General features: G+C 31.8%; 1 protein-coding gene across 1 annotated transcript in view; it reads left to right on the forward strand.

Moving 5' to 3' along the window:
• The window catches only part of LOC132549299 (uncharacterized protein C12orf56-like), a 38777-nt gene extending 19333 nt beyond the window's left edge, over positions 1–19444 (forward strand). Inside the window, exons 5-14 of the mRNA XM_060213221.1 lie at positions 1187–1263; positions 5865–5891; positions 14841–14982; positions 15208–15317; positions 16189–16278; positions 16920–17064; positions 17995–18069; positions 18532–18609; positions 18804–18985; positions 19300–19444. Coding sequence (XP_060069204.1) covers positions 1187–1263; positions 5865–5891; positions 14841–14982; positions 15208–15317; positions 16189–16278; positions 16920–17064; positions 17995–18069; positions 18532–18609; positions 18804–18985; positions 19300–19444 — 1071 coding nt within the window. The remainder of the gene's footprint in view (positions 1–1186; positions 1264–5864; positions 5892–14840; positions 14983–15207; positions 15318–16188; positions 16279–16919; positions 17065–17994; positions 18070–18531; positions 18610–18803; positions 18986–19299) is intronic.
• Positions 19445–20265: the final 821 nt, after the last annotated feature.

Genomic DNA, 20265 nt, shown 5'->3' on the forward strand with positions numbered 1-20265 from the left:
AAATATTTATTAAAGATAAAAAGGGATTATATCTAGTCACAGATTTCCCTAAATGTAGAATGAAAGAGAATGTAAATGTTTATAAAAGTATACCTCTGTATATGAAACAGACAGCTTATGCATATTAAAAAACATACATAGTTAAGCTATTTAAAAATAACAACTTATTAAAAAAAGATATTGAAATTAAGAACATTTTTTAGACTTAAAAAAGGTTTTTAAGTTCTAAAATATTCAAATCCATTTTTGCTGAGTCTTCAATCATTTCTTTTGCTGTCAGATTGTTCAAATCAGATGTTCAGCATATTTCTATCTAACCTAATTCAACAGTAACACATTTATTTAACTTTAAAGAACATTATCATTGAAACTGTTTGAAGTTATAGAAATAAAATTGGAATAAGTAGTAAAAGATATAAACATAGCACTAATATATATGACAGTTAAAATCTAAACATAATATAAATTATTTTAATTACAAAAAGTTGGAAGTGTTAACTTCAACGAGAAGTTTGAAGATTAATCCCAGCAGGGAGTTTAAATAGAAGCATGCACTGTCATTCAAGTTCACAAATTCAAAAAAAGGTTCACTGACTGAAGAGATCATCTATAAGATCACTTAATTCTGAGTGAGCTACGACACAAAGAACAAAATGAACATGACAGACAGAAAAGTTGATTTAAGTCAATAGAGAGGAGCTGCCTCTCTTTCAAAGAACCACATTATTTGGTCCTACTACAGCTGGGCAACAGTACTCAAAGCTGCTATTCTTGATATTACAGTCAATACCATTCAGAACTGAAGACTCTGAGTTACTCTTGTAACCACTTTATATAAACGAATTATGTATGTGCATGTTTTATCATTATTTAAACTGAATTTATGACCAAATTTCAACTTCTTTTTATATGATACATGATTGTTGGGTGGGGAATTCCCAGGTTGTGCTATATCAATGATGTCACATTACATTTAAATGAAGCTTGAGTTTATATCAAATTCCATGAGACATAACTCCATGAAAAAAAGGTGATCTTAACAAAATCCAAGGGGCATAACTCTTCAGCAAAACATATTTATAAAAGTACATAAACTTACCCAAGGAATGAGATATATGTACAATAAAAAAGAGCCATATGAAATAGCTGTGTGACAATACCATCAGATCGTCTTTATTTTTTCCAGCGCCTCACAATGATGCAAGATTCTGAGTATGAGAAAGTTTTTAAATCCAGTGTTGTACGAGGTCCCCATAATCAGAGGTGAGTTGTCTGCCTTTTGTGCACTATATCTGTTCTTCAAATGACATTGATCCAACTTCTCCCAACAATCACTTCTGGAGACTGCAGGTCATGGTTATTCAAGCAACACCAACTGCTCTGCAATGGTTTGTTTCCAGAAGAATTTTGGTCAATGCATGAACTGTTAATAAAGTACATTTTAAGTGCTGTCATTCCTTGATAATGCCAGCTTAATCCGATATCAATTACTTTCACTTTAAAAATCATGTTGCATTAACATTTTTTTTAAGATTCATTGTTCAGATTTCTCATATGATATAGAATCTTTATCACAGATATGAAAGAGGAATTGCATTTTTATTGTGATTTGAAACTTATGTCATTTAGTCCATGAGCCATATCAAAAACAAAGGCTTAGATAACAGTAAATATTTAACTTAAACCTAGCTCTTAAAGATAGTTTATTTGACCTGGAACTGTAGGCAAAATAGACAACTGGTAATTATTTATATGTGTTAGAACACCTTAAATTATGTAAAATATATTATACATCTTTTATTCGGCAATAGACACAAAGGTCAACAATTCCCAACATTTAATCTCGGTCTCGGGTAAGAAAATGGGCTTATTACAAGATAATGAATTAACTTTCTTATTTGCGTTTCTTCAGAACTGAAAAAATTAGGTTGGTGCATGGATTTATTACCATACATATTGTGATAGATACTGTATACATGATGTTAGATTTTACTCAAAAAGGATATGCATGTATACAACAGACTTACAAAATGCTTACAATATTCTCCATATGTGATAGTTTAAAATGGTTTAGGTGCATTAGCTAGAATAATGTCTGTTTGAGGTGATCTCAAAAGGAGGTCATCACAACTGTAAAACATTAACTGTACATTCCTTAAATTATCATACGCCAGTATTCTTAGGACTAATACACTGCAGTTATGGTAAACCTTCAGAACTTTGCTTAGATTTTTATAAAGATATTTGTTGTTCCAAGATGTTTTAAAACATAATGATATTCCTTTCAGAAAATTAATGAAATAATTGAACGTCATAAAATTAACACCATTTTGATAAGTTTGTTTCGCATGTTTTTTCAATTTTATATATCAAGTTACATTACATATTGTGTAAATGAAATTGGGATATCAAAATTTTCGGATATTTACATCTGCCATAGTCAATAACTGACACAAAAGGTTTCATATTGAATAAATGGTGATTTCATGTCATGCATGACTTGATACTTATGAGATATAGTAAACAATGCAGAATCGACCTTGGCGGCGGTAAGAAATTTTAACTCTATGAATACGCTGGTTCCTAAAAATATCTGTTACCTATTGTTGTATGTTTGCAATAAAGATTTAAATCACAAGCAGAATAAATAGCAAGGACTTTAAGTATAATCAAAGGTTGTTAGGAACAAACATGCTAATTAGCATTGATTCCAGAAAGCCATGAAAACATATAAAATTGATACACATATTTCACCATTTTTATAATTTTACATTTATGACCGATACAGAAAACATGCCTTATTTTTAAGTCCCATTTCAACCTTATTCAGGTATCAAAATTCACCTGTTCTCAATACTATAAATTACATTCATTTAGGAAAGCTCACCTGTAAAGCTTAAGAACGTATTACAAGTTTAGGCTACTCCACCTGTCCTTTAGAATCCGTTGAAGGCAGTGGAGGATGTCTATTATTTCAGATGATTTTACCTTGTTAGAATTCAATATTTTATCTGTTCTATCCTCAAAAACAGGTAGTTTCATAACTAAATTGATATTGTCTGAATTTGGATGAACAAGAGACTGTATTGATTAGGAAGTACCGGTTGTTTTCATGAAGTGTTTAATCAACCTCCAGTAAGATTTTGGGTCAGAATTGGAATAATAATCAATGATACAACTAACATTTAAATTAGGTTCATCTTCATAATTAAGGATAGCTCACCTGTAAAGCTTATAGCTTATTATAATGTAGGCTACCCAACCTGGCCTTTGGAATCAGTTGAAGACAGTAGATATACATTGTTTATGATGGTAATATAAGATTTGGCAACAACAAAAATTGCTTATGAAAAATATTGTGGATGAAAATAACAGAAAATATCTTGTGAAATATCAATTACTTGCAAATTTTCATTTTTTTATTTCCTCATTCATTTTGCTTAAACACAGCCTCAGTATTTTTAATTGCAAGGTTAAATTTACAGACATCTATTAGTGTAATGTTATCTGTCTGCATAACACTTAAAAAATATACTTTCTGACATCCATGCATATGTCTACACCTGTCATATATGTCTTTCCAAGTATCGATCACATTTTTCCATAACCAGCTGTTTTTGTTAAGAAATCTCACTGATTTGTTTAAGTGGCAATAAGTCAATAGTTTAGTACTACAGAAGGATTCATTTAACACAAGTACAATATGACTTGTATACATTTTATACAACAACGTTTGTTTGTGGCAAATGTCCTCGATGTACATGTAATTTGGTTAATTGAATCAATTTCCCTCGGGGTTATACAGTTTTCATACTCTAGATGTCATCAATATTGTCTAATGTAAGTGTGATCGCGTGATGAAATTGTTTTGACTGCAGACAGATAGGCCATTTCAATTGTAACACCAAATGCAACTGCCATATATTTCTAATGCATTATACAGTTATATCTGTAGTGGTGTTGTATAAGGGAATTAACTCAGCTACATGTCATCTTTATTGTTCTATCTTGTAGAATTTGTGTTGTATAAGAGAATGCCAGGTTCCTTTACATCTTATACAACTTCTCATTTATACCTATTATCCATATGTATATAATATAATATTGAAAAAAGAAATGTGATTGTTTTATATAAATCATTGAGAAGATGTAAAGACTGTATTGGTTTTATGTAAGGTGTAACACAACATAACACACCATGCACTATGTGATTTCTACCAAAGTCAGACTGTCCAAAACCAGATAGTACAACTACAATCTTACCCTTCCAATAACAATGTGGAGAGTTCTAATCATGGAGAGACAACTCTATGGAAAATTTAAATTAAGATTTGTTAGGTTGTTAACTAATGATAATTATTGCATATTTGATTTCAAGTGTTTTGGTTTTACAATTAACACAGGTCGGAGAAGAAAAAGAAAAGGTGTGTTACTCCGTGCACATTTTCATTCTTAAAAAGTAGTCTTGTCTTTATTAATATGGCTAGCTCAATTTAAATCATAATGCTCTACAGTCGTACACTGTCTGCTTTCATTGTAATATCTTAATTATAGGTAGGAATTTTGTATGCACATTAATTATAACCATATCTTATTTTAGATATATTGATATCTAGATACTAATAATGGATTTCCATACTTTGATTTTATAAATACAATATAGATACTAACATGTACACTTGATTTTCAGAATTTGTAGTTTTGTAAAAATATCAACAGATTTCTTTTTCCACTTCTTTTAAATTTCTATTAGAATAATTCTGGTGCTGTTTGCTGAGAAGTGCTACAGTTCTTTTCATTAGCAGCACTACAAACACATGTGATAATTCATAAAGTCACATGTATCATCCTGTCTATTTGGGAACATGGTTACAATGATATGTCCTGACTGTACTTGGACTTTTCACCTTAGGATTATAAGAACACGTAAAAGTTTTCTGAGTGGTAGATACACAATGTGCCAGTTTCCTTTTGTACATTGTATACAGAGTTAACAGTGATACAACTTTATCTGAAATCCAGAAAATTTACTTTAACAATACAATTTTTTAAAATTAAGCATTTAACCTGAAACTGCATGCTGCTTTTATAGCCAAGTTTCTGGATTAATATTTGCGAACGTTTGGTCCTGTTCTATTTTCACCTCATCTGTTTGGATCTTTATGAAATTTCCATCCAAATTAAATTTCTTATAAATTCTTTATTAATTTTTTGATTTCTTAAACAATATGATATATTGTTTCTTATTTTATGCAACTTGATATCAACATTTTTGATTTTCAGCAAAAATTACTAAAGATTTCATCCCTTGCTTTCTCTCTTATTATTTTCCTTTCTTTGTTTTTTCTGTTATTTTTGTTATTCTGCAGGTGGTTTAACAAAAAAAAAAAACAAACAAAAAATGAGAATGAAGTATATACTTATAGGTAAACACAAAGATGCAGATCTATTCATTGATGCTTAAAGTACATGTTATATTTTATACATTCAGCTTTTTGAAATCACTTTCTTTTCTAAACCTAGAAACCTAGACCATTCAAGTTTCTAGATCTTGCACTTCTTTGCATATATTTAAGTATTCAGTGTAACTGTTTAATGCTGAGGACTGGTTACACAACACAAAACTCCAATTAAATGTGCCCCATGATATTGTAGATCATTTTAAGATTAAGAAATATATAATGTATAATATTTCAGAGAATGGACTTGTCTTTACATGTTTTAGATCTTATTTTTATTACATTATTTTCACTAATAACCATAACTTGTATGGATTGTATGATAAGTGTGTGTACACAATGTACACAATTGTAGGTCCGTTACCTATATGATTGTGATAGATGTTTTGCTGTTTTGTTTGTTAGACTTTCCACTAGTGTAACAAGCTATAGGTATGTATCTTCACCAGTTAATTATTGTCCATGTGTGTTTAGTCATCAATGATCTTCTCTTTTCTATGTTGTTGCACCATCCTTTCAGGGGCAGATAACTTCTGTCACACAACAGTGAACAAAAAGAGGATCTAGAATGCAATTTTCTTTCTATTGTTGGTAGATGTTTTATAAACAAAAAGAAAAGTAGAAAAACAAATACTAACAATCATTCCTAATGAAACTAGAATTAATTCAGTGTCATAATTTGATTAAATTAAATGTCAAATTTTTGTACAATTTATTTCATTATTGCATCTTAATATATTTTTTTTTCAATTTCTTCAAAATTCTAAAATTATCATGATTAGTCACTTACATAAATGATTATAATGTAAATATATAAGTGATTACATGGAAAACCCATGTTCTTTTTTTGCAAGATTTACATGTTATAAAACGGTAATACCAGAATAATTTCTATACTTTTTCATGTTATCATTGTGAAAATAAGAAATATGATCTGTGTATGGAATATATCATAGGGAAATATATATAACAGTTGAGATAAATCCTTGATAATTAAAATATTGTTAAACTGTCATTTGAACTGCATATGAATAAGCTAGACGATTTTGATAGAAAATCTGTGACACACCTTTATTGGTAAATAAAGTATGGATTTAAATTTAATACTTTTGAATGTTATCAACTTCTAAAATTTTGTACCTATATTTCTCAGTTTTAACCTCAGTTTAGAATCAAAATCAGTTTAAGACCATACAGATGAAAGGATATTGGTGGACATTTTCTTTTCCAAGCTCATTGAAACCATCTCGTTAGATTTCATTGTTATTATCCTCTTTATTGCATCCGAATGAAGATTACAAAAGACAGGGAACATGTAATACAAGACATTCAGAACATATTAACATAATAGACAATACAATTATACCTTACATACACGTGTGTACATACAACGTATCAGATTATAGAACATATTAGGTCGCAATAGTGTCCATATACACTCATTTTATTGTAATGAGACTATTAAATCGACTTTTTATCAAAATATATCTAGAGTACATGATGGCACATAGTGCAGAAACATTACATCATACATAAGTAATGAGACTATAAGTACTATGTGTACCCGCATATATATATTATACATACATTATATTATAATGAGACTAACTCATCACCATTGTAGTTAAATTTTCATAAATATATGTTTCTAGAGTACATACATATACATATTATATATACATTATATTATAATGAGACTATGAAATCAACATAGTAATTAAATTTACACATCATAGGTAGTATAGATTCACTGCGGTTTGAACTTTGAAGAGATAATGTGGCTGATTGGTAATTAGCCAATACTACTGATAATACACCTTCAACATTTTGTCTATAGCTACAACTGAAATTAACTGAATTCATTCACATCTTTATTGTTAAGTTTGTAAATGAAAGGTCCCCCAAGTAAAACATATGTTTGTTCATTATCAGACAGGGAATGAAGATACACACTAAACAAAAAATCTGTATCACTAATATTAGCTATTGAACACCACAACTGATCTCGTAGAATAATGATGTGGCTTCATTTTAATACAATATGGATTCAGGCATTTTGATGCATATTTCTACATTTATGACATAGCTCTGTACATTCATTAAAATAAGAAACAACAATTTTCATAACATAATGTATCAATTTGGTGTAAACTGGGTATTTCATTGCAAACTTTAATAACATATGCGGCTCTATTTTTTATGTTCAAGTTTAAATCTGTTAAATTCACGACTGATCTACTGTAAAGTTTAAACGAAGAAGTCCGTCCATTCATTATCTAAAAACCCCTTAATAATGTATTAAGATAACAGTAGATCTGGTTCATATGGTCTTTGATATAGTCACAGTTTCTAGAAACACAGTGAATTTTGATACTGCTGTCTTAAGTGACACTGGATAGAAAGATAAACTTGATCTGATTTTCCTGACATTTTCACATGGATGTTGTGGTCTGTGTTTTCTAGAAGCTTGGATGTATTGTGATGGTAATTGCTTTTCAATATTTCAAATTTTGTGGTAAAAGTTTTACTCTCTTCTTTCTTTTTCATCAGTTTGCCTTCTGATATGATAACTTTGCACCATTTGGCTTGGAGGCACATGCTTGTGATAATAAATTTATTGTCAGTCAGTAATCTAGACAATATTTCCGATGACATAATAATGGTTAAGGAACATGTACTAACTAGACTGATAAATTTCAGCAAATGAAAATAATATTCATTGTTTAGAATTCAAATTTAATAAGTATAATTTGCATATGCACATGTACATTAAGTGTTCATTGGGGGAGCCAAACAAAAATGACTATAAGAACAAGAGTGCTTTGAAGTAACCTAGTGGGTGGTAATGTCCTGAATACCAGTTAAGGTAGGAGTTTTAATCCTCGAAAGTGTAATGTTTTGTAATTTCTAATAAGCTTGCCACAGATGATTGCAAGATGTCTCTGTTTAGAATGATTTTTGTTAAGCTTGTTGATTAAATGACCAGATCAATTTACAAACATTTGATCAGTGATATGTTTTCCCTTGAATTTCCTTTATCTAGTTTATCAGAATCATTCAAGTGAACAATTGTAAAATTTTAAAAGCCATTGTCATTATTAACTTTTTATGTTAAGGATGTATGTGTAATGTTTTGTGCTGTTGATTTCAGCTTGAATAAATCTGATATTTGTGTAGATATGCTTGTATGTCTCACCTTAAAGCTCTGTATGTACGTGTCGTGACAGGTAAACAATGATTAAAGTGATGTGGAAAGGTATATATCATAAAAACTTCAGTATTTCTGTTTTCATTTGGGTTAATGAGCTCATCATCCGTTTAATGTACTCTAAAAACCCCACAAAACATCATCCTAGTAATTATATACCCACAAATGTCTATTCATCCGAAACCAATTTACCATAATAATGTTCTTTTGACTGGAATTATAAGTTTCTATAAATAGATGATCACATCACCGTTAAGCTTCGACACGACAGGGCAGTGATATTGAAATAAATGGCTTGGTATTATTCCCCTGACTTCTCCATGGTTCAACTGAAAGGTTGGAAATATTTGTTCATTTTATTTTAAAGCAACTTTTATATGGCATATGAATATTTAAACGTAAGTTAATTCAGCGATGCGATTAAAGATTAGACCTGTGTTAGAAGTCAGACTATAGAGATTACCCATACATACATAAAATTCACTGATAACTCTTGAACTGAAGACAATTTCTTTTAATATTTCATACTTTGCTATCGATCCACTACCAGACAAGTATCTAATCCCTGTTTGAGCTTTACTGAAGGCCTTCAGGTCAAAGTTCAGATGGATTAACTTATTTCTGAGTCAAAGATTTGAATCTGCAACCAATTTGTGAGGCAATAAAACACAATGAGATATACATATTTAATTTAAATAGTTTACTGTGTTGTAATCTTGCCTTTGGTTTAAACTTTAGTGAAGTGTTGGAACAAGAATGTTGGAGAAGGTTAAAGGATGGAATGATCATTATATGTGGTGAAGTGGAAGACACTTTGCCTTACATTTTACAATTGTACATCACCTGCTCAACCAAATAGGCTATCCCCTGGTACTACATTGCTGCTCCAATACTTCCAGGACACTATATATAGTTTTGCAGGCCAACAAAATTGACTAGTGGACATAAATTTTGTTATATATTTTAAAAAATTCTAGAATACAACATCGAGTCTCCTAGCAGTAAGATAAAAAATACCTAAAGATTTAAAAAAAAATTAAAATTATTTTAACATATACTTGAAATAGAAATAAGCAAGAACTGCTCTGATGAATCTTTATGCCTTTATGCCTGGATAATCGGAATAATTTCTTTTTAAATGTCAGATATTTCACCTTGTTCCTGAAACCAAATATTTGATATTGGTTATTGGTGTTTTCACCTTAGAAAAGAGTGTATTGAAATTATCTTAGATCAGGAAGTACATAATGTTTTTCTTCTGCATGAACAATTGCTATAACATCACAATGAATGACTCGTCTGGAAAATACGTGACAGAAATAGGAGAGAAAATGTATAAAATGGTCATAGATATGGACCATGACTTTTAAAACAGTTTTAAACGTGACAAATAGCCAGTGATCGTGATTGTTTAAGTTAAATACACTGAGACCTGACATACTTGTGCTAACATGTTCACTGCTGTGTAATAATACATATGGAAGGGTGAATGTTAAGTCATTGGGGATTTTCAAATTTTGTTTTAATATGTGATTTTCGCAGGTGATATCTTTTAAGTTAATGTTATTGTGTATGTAGTGATGACAAGTTCGTGTTATTTTCTGATAAATAATCTATACTTCCTCTTTACTGCCGGGACCCAGAACACGAACCTCACTGTGAATATGACTTTCTATCTAGTCAATAACACTGCTCATTTTATCAAAATTAAAAAAAAAAATTCTTATTCATAACAGATAGATGACTTAATGTTTTAATCAAAGTTCTCCTTAATTCATCATGTAATGTCATACATTTATAGGCATGAGCTATTTTTATTTTCATTCTTGTAAGTTGACATGTAAGTTTTGTCATGGTTATTTAGTTATGTGCCAAGATGTTTTGGAACAGATAACCTGGATTGAATTCAGTTTTTACAAGCCCAGGTTAAGTTTATAAAGCTCTTCAAAAGAGCACTTAACATATCAGAAGCTAAACCCGTAAAACCTTGAAGTAGAAATTGATTTATTTTGTTATCTGTCTCAAGAACAAAGTTCACCTTCAAAACTAGATTGCAATTTCAGTTTAATTCACTATTTCTCGGTGAAATACAAAGTATTAAATGGTGGTTTCTTTCAGTTTAATTCACTATTTCTCTGTGAAATACAAAGTATTAAATGATGGTTTCTTTCAGTTTAATTCACTATTTCTCTGTGAAATACAAAGTATTAAATGATGGTTTCTTTAAGTTTTATTCAATACTTCTCTGTGAAATACAAAGTATTAAATGGTGGTTTCTTTAAGTTTATTCAATATTTCTCTGTGAAATACAAAGTATTAAATGGTGGTTTCTTTAAGTTTATTCAATATTTCTCTGTGAAATACAAAGTATTAAATGGTGGTTTCTTTAAGTTTATTCAGTACTTCTCTGTGAAATACAAAGTATTAAATGGTGGTTTCTTTAAGTTTATTCAATATTTCTCTGTGAAATACAAAGTAATAAATGGTGGTTTCTTTAAGTTTTATTCAATATTTCTCTGTGAAATACAAAGTAATAAATGGTGGTTTCTTTAAGTTTATTCAATATTTCTCTGTGAAATACAAAGTATTAAATGGTGGTTTCTTTAAGTTTATTCAATATTTCTCTGTGAAATACAAAGTGTTAAATGGTGGTTTCTTTAAGTTTATTCAGTACTTCTCTGTGAAATACAAAGTATTAAATGGTGGTTTCTTTAAGTTTATTCAATATTTCTCTGTGAAATACAAAGTATTAAATGGTGGTTTCTTTAAGTTTATTCAATATTTCTCTGTGAAATACAAAGTATTAAATGGTGGTTTCTTTAAGTTTATTCAGTACTTCTCTGTGAAATACAAAGTATTAAATGGTGGTTTCTTTAAGTTTATTCAATACTTCTCTGTGAAATACAAAGTATTAAATGGTGTTTTCTTTAAGTTTATTCAGTACTTCTCTGTGAAATACAAAGTATTAAATGGTGGTTTCTCATAGTTTAAATTAATTTCAACTAATCAGTCAAGAAGCCAATGTAAGATAGACTTTATCAGTCTCTATACTTGTCTTTCTTTTCTGAAACTTCAATAAGTTTGGAAAAACTGTAATTGTAAATTTTCTTCCTTCTATCAACTGAAAGTGGTTAAACCCATAATGAAATATGATAGCTTGTGTACCCATACTGAATAAGACCAATAGTAATCAAGAATCATTACATTCTAATGTTTATTTTATAAACAGGTTTTTAAATGTTGTGAACATTTATATAATGGACGTAAGAATTGAATTCTAGGCGCTGGATAAGATTACCACATAATAATGTTTGCTTATTATTAAAACCACTAAGGCTATAGGGGGCATCATATTTTGGAAACAACATTGGCCCAAACATGTCAGAATTATGTTTGAATGGATCTTCCTGGTGCATAATAGTAAAAATAGTAAGTCTTTGAAATGTGTAATTTACTATGTTAAATTACCAATTAGTTCAAACATAAGTTGGCACAATGGTTCAGTGGTTTGCAGTCACTTTTTGAAAGCTTATCTCCAGAATTTGGACTGATTGATTCAGTTTCAGTATCTGGGTTATAGTATTCAGATTCAGGACCTGGTCTTTTTACCTAGTAGGTAGTAATGGTATACCATTCAGATTCAGGACCTGGTCTTTTTATCCAGTAGGTAGTAATGGTATACCATTCAGATTCAGGACCTGGTCTTTTTATCCAGTAGGTAGTAATGGTATACCATTCAGATTCAGGACCTGGTCTTTTTATCCAGTAGGTAGTAATGGTATACCATTCAGATTCAGGACCTGGTATTTTTATCCAGTAGATAGTTAATGGTTTACCATTCAGATTCAGGACCTGGTCTTTTTATCCAGTAGGTAGTAATGGTTTAACATTCAGATTCAGGACCTGGTGTTTTTATCCAGTAGGTAGTAATGGTATACCATTCAGATTCAGGACCTGGTCTTTTTATCTAGTAGATAGTTAATGGTTTAACATTCAGATTCAGGACCTGGTATTTTTATCCAGTAGGTAGTAATGGTATACCATTCAGATTCAGGACCTGGTCTTTTTATCCAGTAGATAGTTAATGGTTTAACATTCAGAATCAGGATTTGGTCAGGAACTTAATGAGGTTTAAGTGATTGGTACACGATTATAAAATAAGGTATAGTACCCAATTTCAGAGAATGTTGTTACCATATTAAGGACAGGTGTCAATGAAGTGTTTGAATTTAACAATTAAGAGGGTGGGGGGGGGGGGGGGGGTGGTTTAGAAAGAACACACAAAAATAACAAAAAAGGACAATAGCCAGAGAAAAACTATCTTACAAGAAGGTACTTGTATAAGTATGAGTTTGTTTTCCATTGTTTTAACTGTGTGTGATAAAGGGACGGTAACGAACCTCAAAGATGCGACTTTCTTGTGATAGCAGTAATGTTGGTAGCAGCATACACACAAATAATGACATAGTAAATCGCTCTCTTAAGTGTGAATTTTCTGTGAAATAAAACTCATTTTTCAGAGATTTTCCGGAGCTAGATTTTCTTATAACTTTATATACACCTCAATGGATAATGTATTTTTATATCATATTGTTTCATTTCTTTTCTGAATGTTTGTATTTCGGGTCTAGGGATTTAAGTGATAATGGAGGTCAAGATGTGGTTCAATAGAATTCTTGCTTAATATTTTTGAAAAGAAAACTCTTTTTAATTTTTTTTAAGATCTTTAGCAGATGGAGTACATATTTTGAAACTATCAGAAAAAAAATATATAATTAACTATGATCTGTTTAGAGAAAATTAACTAAGAAGTGTATTTACAATGTAGAATATCTACAACTTTTTGACCCAGGTTGTGTCAGTCATGACTCAGTATAAGGAGCTTACATTTATAATTAATCATGAATACCAAATATGACCTTATGGATAATGCGGCCGCTGTTGTAGCGTATTACAGATCTGAATAAGGTATTGCATTGACAGACTGTAGCTGTGGATAATACTGGCACTGTAATAACAACTACCTGTTAAGATAAGCTCTTTAATCTATAATAGGGTGAACACAAACTTAACCCGTACATGCCTGAAATTGGTTGAACTAGATGACATGAGATTGAGATCTACCTACCAGTAAATTCCCTGATACTTACATTAGGATAAAGACAAACTGTTTGAAACTGAAAACTTGTTCATTATGGGGGAGAGGGAGGGATGTGTGCATACAGGATAACCCATGTCTGTCAGTTCTATCCCACGTCCTGTCATGTCCCCTTCTGAATTTGTTTTATGTGTGATATTTTGTGATCCTCTCAACAGATTTGGTTTGTATCATGACATCTGAAGTTCTACACCTGATCAGGTTCTAGTTTAATGGGCATTAATGTCTTATGTTACATGATCCAGGGCACCACAGGGTTTATAAGGGTTTTCATGACCCAGAGTATCACAGGGTTTATGAGGGTTTACATGGTACAAGGTAAAAGACTTTTTCTACTTCGAAGCTTAAATGTTAAATTAATTAATTGGACCAGTCAAACCTAAAAGAAATTGATGTCCATGGCTTTATTCGTGGAACTTGATCATCAGATGGCGTTCTACAATAGAGTACCATTTCTTCACAATATATTGTGTGGTGTTCTTGTTTGTCAATATTAATACCATACTTGAAACAAATGTCTCAAAATTTGTATCATAAAACAATACAGATAGACTGATACTTACAACGTTATACAAAAGCTAACAATGTTGATGTAAGATGGTTTTGAACTTGTTGTGTTGTATAGCAAGCTTATACAGAGTTATATCCCTTTATTTAACTTAATTTGTTCAAAATATGTAGACCTACAGTATAGTTTTCTCCTGAACCTTGAACCCATGATTAAAACTTTTCATGGCATCACTTAGATTAGGTCAACAAGTTTGCCGTGTAATTTCAGAAGATGGGATGTCACTCTGAGTACAAATAGTAGAATTTATCTTTTGAATCGTATGTCATAGATCTCCAGGCAAAAGGGAATATGTCTTCTGTGAGTACGCAATATGTTTTCTGACAGGAAGTTGAATATGAACATATACATATTCTGTGACAACATGTATGTTATATGTATTCTGACATGGAATTCTATGGTTTTGTATTATTCAAGGCGATGAATATGTAATGTGTATTCTGACAGGGAAAAGATGGAGATGCTCTTTAGCCAGCTCAAAAGAGAATTGCTCAACCAAGAAAACACTATGGAGGATACATTTAAATTGTTAAATGAATTAAGGGTGGCAACTGAACGTAACTTTGCCCTCAAGAAAATGTTCTGGAAAGTAAGTTAAACCTAATTTTCCACATAGCAGCTATTTAACACTTTAAAAATGACTTCAGAATATGAAGGCTTAAACTTCTTTGTAGATTCCAATGGTTTTCTTGAAATCAAGATATCAATAACTTGTAATTATGTCAAATGAAAGCTGAAAAAGACAAATCTGAATTCTTATTCACTGATTCCCTATCTTGAGGGGTGTGCATCATAAATTATTTATCTGTTACAGAACTCGGACATGTTTTTATTCCTGGTGAGACAACTACAGAGATACTTACCCAAATCTCCCATCAACATACAAACCGACCACGGCAAGCTTCAGAGAGTCGACGAGTTTGAGTAAGTACTGAGCAGAGGTTGTGGTGTTTATGTTAGTGATAAAGAAAGTCATGGCATTACCAACTGCCTTAGGGAAAGGATTGGGTACACTTGTATAATATTTATGTTAACTTTTTTTTAATATCATCTTATAATAATCTTATTGGATGTTGTATTTTTGGAGGCCAGTCTTTCATATCCCAGATGTAGGTCACTGAAACCTAAGTTTTGTCCTTAAACCTTCATTAAATATATATGTGCATGGAGAAGATCCATATAGAAATTTAGAAATAAAAACAAACTAATGACCAATTGGAACAAATGGCTTTCACCCTTCTGAGGGATATTCAGTTTTATTTTTGAAAAGACGATGTATATTTATCTTTACTAAAATTTCTTCTTGCAAGGTTTTTGCCAAATTTATCTTATGGATGTATATATCCTCCATCTAAAATCAACATTTACAAAAGTGACATCGTCATTTCTTTTAGCGATTTATTTTATATAATTAGAGTGCACATTACATCCACTTTCTTTAAGAAGGATCAAAAGTAATTTCCGCTATTTTTGTTAGTAATTGATTACAAATACCTTCTAATAATGCAAATCTGATATGTCTTGGAGTGGGAACATTTATTCTTTACGCACAGTTTCGAGTTTTATAATCTTAATGATCTTATTTCTACAATTAAAAAAATATTGTGCATGATAAGTTTAAACCAGAAAAATGGTGCGGAGACAAAACCTATGTATAGTTCTAAGATGTTAGTATGGATGTATACAAAACATACACGGTACTTACGTTTAGATTGTCCTTGATTTATTTAAATCTTCCTGATAGATATAGATAATTGATTTGTTGGCTGATTAACGTAATTTATTTTCCTTGTAGACTTGTGATACTGCTGACAGAAATGCTTAGTTTGATGTTCCGAGAGTCAGAAATCATCCCTGCTCGCATCCAGACACTCAAGGCAGAGAGGTAATGAGCTCCTTCAAAGCTCGCCATCAGGTGACTTTGTCACTTTGTTACAAAGTTCACCAACTGGTGACCTGTTGACCATATCACTGTGTTACAAATGATGTCAGACACTGAATAACTGATACAGACTTGCTCAGGTTTTTCTACAAGGTTTTTGAAATGGCTATGAAATTTAGACTTTGGTATTCGTAATAACGTTGTGGAATGCATGAATGGACTGGTCACTGATCATGAGAACAATAAGTCACAAATAACTCCCTTTAAAATTTCTGATGACTACAACTGTCTCACCAAGCTCTGGAGCTAGGTGCAAAATGGTTGGAGTGGTAAGCTTCCATGTAGTACATGATAACCACTGTGACAGGCATGGTTCGCAGTTCATGTCAAGGGAGATAACACCTATGAAATATAATATCAATATCTTAGAGAAAATTTTCAGTTTTGATAGAAATATTGCCTTGGTAATGATTTTTTATCAATTTGTTGTAAATCTAGGGGTTTAGTTCCATAATTATTTGATGTTGTGTTTTAGATTTTGATAAATGATAAATATTTATGTCAGTATTCATAATTAATAGAGATGTTGGTCATTTGACTTACTTTTTTTAAAAAGATTAATATTTTGACTTTCATATGTACAGAGGGAAGTATGTGCTAGACCTACTGATGGTGCTGACATGTTCACCAGAGATTCCTAACAAATTCTCGGTACCTTCACGGAGCACCATGTCTGTTGGAGGCTCATTCAAAGGGGGTGACAGCATGAGTATGGATGTGGATGCAGAGGTAATGAGTATATTTGTTATCAGTATAAACAAGGTTATAGAAGAACTGGCACTAAACATTTATCTTTTGATAAATTGTTGGTCGTTAGAAATTGATCTCATAGTTGGAAAATGTACTGTTTTGAAAATAATTCCTGACCTATAGCCATTGTGTTTCATCTGTCGTGCACTTTCTATTCAAATGACTTCTTTATAACCAGAAGGCTCAGGGTACTGATATTGGGCCTGTAGCATGATTGGATAATGGGCTACCAAGTTGTTAATATGAATAACCTGGACCTGCTTTCAAGGTCACAGAGGTCAAATATGATGAACTTCAGGGTACTGATATTGAGCCTGTAGCATGATCGGATAAAAGGCTACCATGTTTGTCAATATGAATAACCTTGACCTGCTTTCAAGGCCACAGGGGTCAAATATGTTAAACTTCAGGGTAGTGATATGGGGCTAGCTGTAGCATGCTTTTTCAACAAACAGTATGTCGCGAGTAATAACATTTGTATATTGCATGTATAAAGAATATGATTTCAAGTTTGCAGAAAATGTCTTTATAAACCATACAATGTTTTCTATGTAAGCTGTAGTGAAGTTGAGCAATTTATTTTAGGCCTATTTGGCCTCTTTCATATATAGGTCTTTATGGTCAGATGACCCTTAATGCCTGTGGGCCTCTTGTCTGGAAATCTATTCTTAATTTCCCTGAGCAAAGAGAGAAGATATACCCAAAAAACTCTAAAATAAGACCAGCTTATTTTTTTCAATAGTAAGCAAATCTAGGTTTACTTATATAAGAAACTACAGGCATATTTTCAAGATAGGCTTTTCTTAAGTTGACTTTTTTAAGTTTTAAGGGTATGTAATTGATCGTAAGTCTGTAATAAAACAAAAATTGTAAAATCTGAAGGCTGGATGCATATAATGTATTTTGCAGATTGAGAAGCAATTAGTACAGTTTACAAAAACAGGACTTGCCTCAGTCTATGAACTTTTCCTGATGGCGAAACAGGTAAGCAAATTGTGTCCCAGGTAAAATGTTAGTTATGCTACTGGTAACCTGTCGACCGGTCAGTAGGCTGAATTGTAATATACCAGGCTATGTATTCAACCCTCTGTGTGGATGACTGAAACCTTAATTTGTAAGCTATCAAGAATAATTAAGTGACCTACAAAGACATAAGATGGCCAGATGTTCCAGTAGCTATCTTGCTTCATATTTATTAAATCATGGCGAGGAAACAATGTCTGGAAACAAAGCTTAAACCTATGAACATGTTTTGAGGATTTCTTGTCAGATATTAATGCCAGGAAAGTTGTAACTTTTTGTATATAGTAAGAAAATTATTTTATGATTATAATGAAAGTTTTCAGTGCATTTATATATGAATAAATAATTTTTTAGAAGTAATAATTTCATATAAATGTGATGATTGTTTTGAAATCATACAGAAATGTTTGAAATCTTGTTCAGGCTAACTGGGGATACAGCGAGGGTAATTTCTTCAACATTGGCTGGATGGTTAAAGTGCTGGAGGAGATTCGTACAACGGTTTGTATCAGTAGAAGGCATTCATTTTAAGTTGTGAAGGTCAGATACAGTCACAATTCTTAGTTTTTTTCCTATGTAGACTGAAAGTGTGAAGAAGACACTATTTATAATATGATATCAACATACAATATTACTTTCTGTTTTAAAATCCGATTGTCTGTGATATAAGGAATAAATATTTGATATCTTTGTAGGAGAAGTTTGTGGATCGAGTTATCCAGCAGATGTTGAAACTGCTAGGACCTGGTCGCCGTGAACCTCTTGATCCCTCGGAAGGTGTTCTCCTGTACACCCAGTTTTCTGTGCTACAAACATTCTTGCAGTACAGCCCACGCATAGCCGCATTCATACGCAGCAACTACATGGAGGAATTTAAGTAAATATCTTCGTAGTCTTTTCTACTGATTAGTAACTCATGGAAAGTGCTTTGTCTCTGATTAACAGTTTGCCTCGTTTGATTTATTATCATATGTGAATTAAACTTCATAGACCAATCAGTTTGACTTTTTTGTAATATTTTGGTGAGTACAGAGCCAGCTTTTCTAATCAAAAATTTTATATTAAAAGATGATGATGAACTGATCACTAGCTCAGGTAATACAAGATAAATATATTTTGATAAATTATTTATGAAATGCTGAAAATCTTAGATTGAAACTAACCTTCTAAAATAAAACATATCATTTACAGATATTTTGTCCAAATACCTGCCGTTGCTAAGAAGCTGCCTGTAAATTACCCGATCAGCGTGATAATCATGCCTTTGATAGAAGCAGTGATGTTGAAGGTTCTTGAGAAACCCACCGTTGCCTTCCCCAAGTCGCCTAGGGAGTAACCTAGAACAAGATTGAACCAGGCTTGATATTGATGTGTATTGTGCCTGAACTCCCGAAGTGATGAAGAACTCTAGGTTCTACTGGCCTTTGTCATGAGAAAAGAAACTGTTCTACAGCAGAAATGGAACTCAAGGTACTACTGGTCTTTGTTGTAAGAAAAGAAACTGTTCTACAGTAGAAATGGAACTCAAGGTACTACTGGTCTTTGTAGTGAGAAAAGAAACTGTTCTACAGCAGAAATGGAACTCTGCATTCTACTGGTCTTTGTTGTGAGAAAAGAAACTGTTCTACAGCAGAAATGGAACTCAAGGTACTACTGGTCTTTGCCGTGAGAAAAGAAAACTGTTCTACAGCAGAAATGGAACTCTGCATTCTAATGGTCTTTGTTGTGAGAAAAGAAAACTGTTCTACAGCAGAAATGGAACTCAAGGTACTACTGGTCTTTGTTGTGAGAAAAGAAACTGTTCTACAGCAGAAATGGAACTCTGCATTCTACTGGTCTTTGTTGTGAGAAAAGAAACTGTTCTACAGCAGAAATGGAACTCAAGGTACTACTGGTCTTTGCCGTGAGAAAAGAAAACTGTTCTACAGCAGAAATGGAACTCTGCATTCTAATGGTCTTTGTTGTGAGAAAAGAAAACTGTTCTACAGCAGAAATGGAACTCAAGGTACTACTGGTCTTTGTTGTGAGAAAAGAAACTGTTCTACAGCAGAAATGGAACTCACAGTTCTACTGGTCTTTGTATGGAAAAAAAGAAAACTGTTCTACAGCAGAAATGGAACTCACAGTTCTACTGGTCTTTGTAGTGAGAAAAGAAAA

Source organism: Ylistrum balloti, unplaced genomic scaffold (assembly GCF_031769215.1).
Source record: "Ylistrum balloti isolate Yb309-2 unplaced genomic scaffold, AGI_CSIRO_Ybal_v1 Utg370052, whole genome shotgun sequence".
Lineage (NCBI taxonomy): Eukaryota > Metazoa > Mollusca > Bivalvia > Pectinida > Pectinidae > Ylistrum > Ylistrum balloti.